The sequence below is a fragment of the Anopheles darlingi genome, chromosome 3, assembly GCF_943734745.1.
Source record: "Anopheles darlingi chromosome 3, idAnoDarlMG_H_01, whole genome shotgun sequence".
NCBI lineage: Eukaryota > Metazoa > Arthropoda > Insecta > Diptera > Culicidae > Anopheles > Anopheles darlingi.
This window is the reverse complement of record NC_064875.1, coordinates 44,442,702-44,447,819: the sequence shown is the minus strand read 5'-3', so window position 1 is coordinate 44,447,819 and position 5,118 is coordinate 44,442,702. Positions and strand designations below refer to the sequence as shown.

At 47.4% G+C, this 5,118-nt stretch overlaps 1 protein-coding gene across 1 annotated transcript; it reads right to left on the bottom strand.

The window, feature by feature from the left end:
- Positions 1–3,763: 3,763 nt before the first annotated feature.
- On the bottom strand, positions 3,764–5,118 carry LOC125955209 (ficolin-2-like). The gene is made up of 2 exons (XM_049686202.1): positions 4,156–5,118; positions 3,764–4,080 (listed from the first exon to the last, which is right to left on the bottom strand). The coding sequence occupies exons 1-2, from the start codon at positions 5,109–5,111 to the stop codon at positions 3,954–3,956; spliced, it is 1,083 nt and encodes a 360-aa protein (XP_049542159.1). The 5' UTR covers positions 5,112–5,118; the 3' UTR covers positions 3,764–3,953.

The following is a 5,118-nucleotide window of genomic DNA, read 5'->3' as shown; positions in this document are numbered from 1 at the left end:
ACTCCCACGGTGAGTCTTTGAACCCTCGACCGCCCGCCCGCCCGCCCGCTCCAGTGTCAATCAAACTGGCCGGAAGATGGGGTTCCAGGTCCAGGCGACAGGACGAAGAAATTAAGGAAAATTAATTTAACAACGTGAAAAAAGGCCCGCTCGTGCTGTCACAGCCAGTCGTGACGGCGGCCCTGCGTAACGGCCCGTGTGACACAATAAATCCCAGGGGGACATTCAATTAAACAACCAGCAGCAGCAGCTCGTTCGCAGCGTGTAATGATGCCGTTGTTGTTGTAGATGAATTGCTGGCCGCCTGGCTTTGCGACCATGTTGCGAACGATTCGGGTAAAGTGGACAGCTTAAGCATCCACTTTTCAGCTCCGGTGGAAACGGAGGGAACTGGAATGATGAAATGATTTCACCGTTTTGGTCGCCAAACGATGATGGTTGCGCTGACGAGGGCAAAGGATTACTCTCACAATGAGAAACCTCGCGCTATGGATGTTACGCTTTACATTGTGTCCAACGAGTGGTCTAGGAATGCTTGCAATGGTGTGTTTGTGGTTTGTATTAGAAACTTGTCGCCCCACCCCGCAGCGGGATGGAGCTTCGTGTTCTATTAGCTTTGAATAGCGCTTATCATATCCTTCGGACCTGTTCCGCTGCCAGATGAAAAAGTGATATGTGCACAAGATGCACAAACAATTGTTGTCTTATGAGATTCTTTCGCTGGATGAAGGCTGGAGGGGGAGCAGTAAATGGTGTGGAATGTGTGGCTGAACTAGAGTTGAGGACTCTTCCTGGCAGGCGCTATATAGGGATGCATGGTAACGGTCGAACCGAACGTCGGTCTCGTATGAGCATGCATGCACACCGGTCCTGCAGTATGCTGTCACGTTCCCATGACGGTTATGGCACTGACAGGGATTGTTCACCCATATGCATACCCTGCATGCCTGCACTGAACGCGCCGGAGAATGGAGATTACTGTACGTGAATACAAAATTGATGTAACATTCAACCGACATGCTGCAGACTGGGGAACGGAGGAAAACAAATACGGAAATAGTTTAAAGTAGCTCCAGTCGCTCTTGTGTCTTGAGATCCCGCCCGTATCTCTTGACGAGAAACATTGCTGCCATCTTGACTGGTTAACGGATATGGCGCATAAACAATGGAACAAGAATACATTCACCAACACAGAACGGAAGCTTCAAGCATTCTCGATCGATCCCGAGACCGAGATTTTCCTTCTAATTCCGTAGACTAAGGTTGGCGTCAACGAACAGTCAAAGAAGGCGCTGTCCAGCCTCCTGTACTACGGGCCCAAATCACATTTGCAGTCAATCCATGAAATGGACTTCGCTAACGATTATGGTATTTTATGGTTAACGCAATATTAACGCAAATTAATCGCCAATCAACAGTCCATCAAAAGCAAATTCAATTCATCGGCGGCTCCGAGGGCGACCGAAGACGCACCCTTCGACGCCACGCGAACAACTCAAATCTGGACCAAGTCTAACCTAATCAAAATCTAATTTAGAGATACCCGTTTGAAGGGTGCCCACTCCGTCCGGTTTTTTGTGGGACGAACCTTTCCCAACAGCAGTCGCTGGCGTTGTAGCGCCCCCGTTGTGCCACTACCAACCCATCTTGACGATTGACGACGAGACGGTACGTCTACGCCCGGCGAGACATCCAGAGGCCAAGCAGCCTCCCGGTTTATCTCGCAGGCGGAACGTGCCACGCCGACTCACTATCTCAGTTTCGGGGATATTTAGGACAGATGTCAGTGAGTCTGACGACTGTCTGATTGGTAGCAGCTGTTGCTTCTGTTATCATTCAGAGCTGTCATGTATGGAAATGGATAAAAATCCCGGTCGCAGCAGGCAATGGAATCTCACCGGAGTTGCGGACGAGCAGACGGATGAGCAGACGGATGAGCGGACGGACGGTACAGCTATAATCGAATCAAGTGCCACACAGCAGCAGCAGCAGCAGCAGCAACGGCAAGGGAGTGGCAGCGAGCGAAATGCGATGGTTCTCAAGTTGAACCATTCCCGGAATCCCATCGGTAGCAGCCGGACGTAATCCTGCCATCATTCAGTTGTCGAGACGGAACGAACGGGAATCTGAATTTCCTTTAATTCCGGATATGGTTCTTGGTAATGTCGATGAAAGAATCCACCACCGACGGAAACACATTGTTCGATCGGAGTCTGTGTGTCATTGACTAGCTGATGGCAGGCAGGTGTACCGTAAATCCTAGTGTTCCCGTTTTCGTTCTATTAAATTTGGACCAAGTCCCTTAAATTTTGATTATCAAGCTTCGCTTTTTCGCCGGTTTGCATCGTGTTTCACACATGCAGATGAAAGCATGTTGCGTTGCACAATGCTATGCTCACCACGCCACGCCACACCACAGCATCCGGTTTATGCATTCTAGCATTCACTCCAGTAAGGCCGGGGCGTGTTAGCACCCCGCCCTCCCGATAGTGGCTGGGTGTTCAGACGAAACTACGGGGAACTACATCGCGTGGCGTTCGATAAGCCCCCCGGAGAGGGTTGAGCGCTCACATTGTCGTGGCTGCGCTCCGCTATTCCGCTTCGCGCCGTCCACTATCCAGGGGACCCCCGCTATTGGCGGTTTGGTTGTGAACTGGACTTCCTGATTCAATTTTCGTGTTTGCATTGGTTTGCAGTTCCGAAACGTATGTACATACATTTGCAAAGGAGCGAGTATATCATCCCCGGCGTTTTTTTTTCGTCTTCTTTCCTTTCGGTTTGATCATGCTCTTGGGTAGGCGAGTGGCGAGAGTCATGTTGTTTGCATATTCACTTGGCTCGCTCGACAAAAGTGGCTCACAGTCACGATCAACCGGATCCGTTCGGTTCGGTGCTGTCGATCCCGAAATTCAAACATTGAAGCTCCATCGAACATATTGACACAAGAAATTGGAATTTTTGTCCCAACACCCCGTCCCGTGCCGTGCCGTGCCGTGCCGTGCCGTGCCGTGCGGTCCGGTAATCGGTTAACCTAAATTTTGTCAGTCGATCTAGACGACAAACGGCATGGTTGCGGCGGAACCATCTCTGCAATTGATGAGAGATTGATTCTACTGGCCTCATTTAAGTATTGAAGCGGATAGTTGAATTTCCCTGTTTTACGAACAACGAAAGAGTAACGAAAGAGTTTGTTAACTTTTTTTTTATACATTTTTCGCTGGTTCTGCGTGCCATGGTATGAGTTTTCCTTGAAACATCTTGACCTGAACCATAAGAACATCTGCCACAAGCAAAGCGCCAAGTCTACCCAATCAGGTCTTCAAATCATTGCAGGATAGAATCTTATGCTGTTTTCACGAATAAGCATCAACCAAGGGAGTTGAGCGAAGGTAAAAGGTTGTTTATTCTGCGCCTTAAGTCTGCCAAACTCCCAAATCTGCCCAACACTCGTCACACCGCAAGCCGAACCCTTTTGTGTGCTCCTTCCACGTGGGACTTTGGAAGACACATCATCTTGAAACAATTTCCGGTTTAACCTACCCCTTTTTTGGGTTGAATGGGGCTTAGCGTAGGTGTGATAAGATTTCTTTCGTTCAACGAAAGGGACAGGTTGCCTTTTGGAAGAACTTCAAGCTGTATGAAATTATGCTGCGTGTTGGTGAAGTGGACTTCAAGCTGATGATGTTAGCCTAAGCATAACCCATTCTGTAATCCATCGAAAGTGAATGCCGCTTGCATTAGTTCACACTTTTATTGTGACGGACAATTGCTTTTGTTAGCTTTTTATTGCTTTTTATTATTATTACTATATATCATTTCTTAATTTATTTATCGTTTGTCATGTTTTACGCAATTGCATTTAAAAGAAATGGCCATCAAATCGTTATTTTGCAAACATGTAAAAAAGTGACGGCACATGTACCTGATCGATTGGACACCGCAAAATTATCTCACTAAGAGGTAGGTCTGATCATCATTTTCGATGATTTTAGTGAGTGATGATATCCTCGGAAAGCTTTCCACACCATCCCCTTGGCAAATATCTTTGTTTCTCCACGTAAGTACAAGCCATTCAAGTTGCTGAAATGGAAAGTCATAAACGTTTTATTGAAATTCAAATGTCTATAAGTCTATAAGACCGTACACCGTACATACCTTCCATGACAGGCAGTGTACCACCATGCACCGGTATATTCGACGGCACAGTTTTTGTCCCAAGTATCATTGTCCGCATCGAGCGTTGTGAACTTCATTCCTAGCTTTTCGGTTAAGGAATCTCCAGCGGTACCCGTGTATCCTGATAACTTGCTCAGCGTGTATTTTTGACTTTCTCCTCCGATCTCGAACAGACCATACTTTGCGTAGGTACTGTTACCATCAAAGTCCTCCAAAAGCACCACCAGTTCATGCGGTTTCGATGAGGTAAGCTGATGAATACGATCAAGTCCAAGCCAGAACTCACCCTCTAGATCACCAAACCCATTCTTGTACTCTTTCCAGTCACGCAAGAAGTTGGTCGATCCATCGAAGCGATGCTGTATGACAACCCATCCTCCCGAGTCGTACTCTTGATCGCACAACACCGTCATCGGCTCCTTGAACGATTTTTCCGGATGAATCTGATACACTCCGGATTTGCGGAACGGTAACGTCTTGCAGGAAGCGTATTTCCGCCCAGAGAGACCATCAAACGTGGCGTTGCATCGTCCTTGTAGAGCGAGTTGGCTGAGCTCTTGGCGCGTGATAAGCGTTTGCTGTCTTGCTAGCAAATCCCTCACATCTCGTTGCAAAGCGGTAAGATTCTGTCCAATCACTTTACCATTATAACCAAGCTCATTGATCGTACGACCACTTTGTTGTGCTAGCCAATTTAACCTGTCGACCGAAACTACGAGATTATCCACTGCACTGATAAGGCTGGTGACCCTTGCGTCAGCTTGTAGATCCTTCTCAATGATGTGATACTCCAACTGTTGCAGTCTCGTCATAATCATTTCAAAAGGAAATCCATGAACTTCGTCATGATTTAGCAAAGGTGCTAATGTTGCACTTGTATCACACAGCACTGTGCCTAGCTTTAGCAAAACTATCACGGAGAGAATTTTAAGCATCGTAACC

Coding starts and splice junctions, on each gene's coding strand:
- LOC125955209 (XM_049686202.1), bottom strand. CDS start 5,111: ATGCTTAAAATTCTCTCCGTGATAGTTTTGCTAAAGCTAGGCACAGTG. Junction 4,081..4,155: donor TACACTGCCTGTCATGGAAG/GTATGTACGGTG, acceptor TTTCCATTTCAG/CAACTTGAATGGCTTGTACT.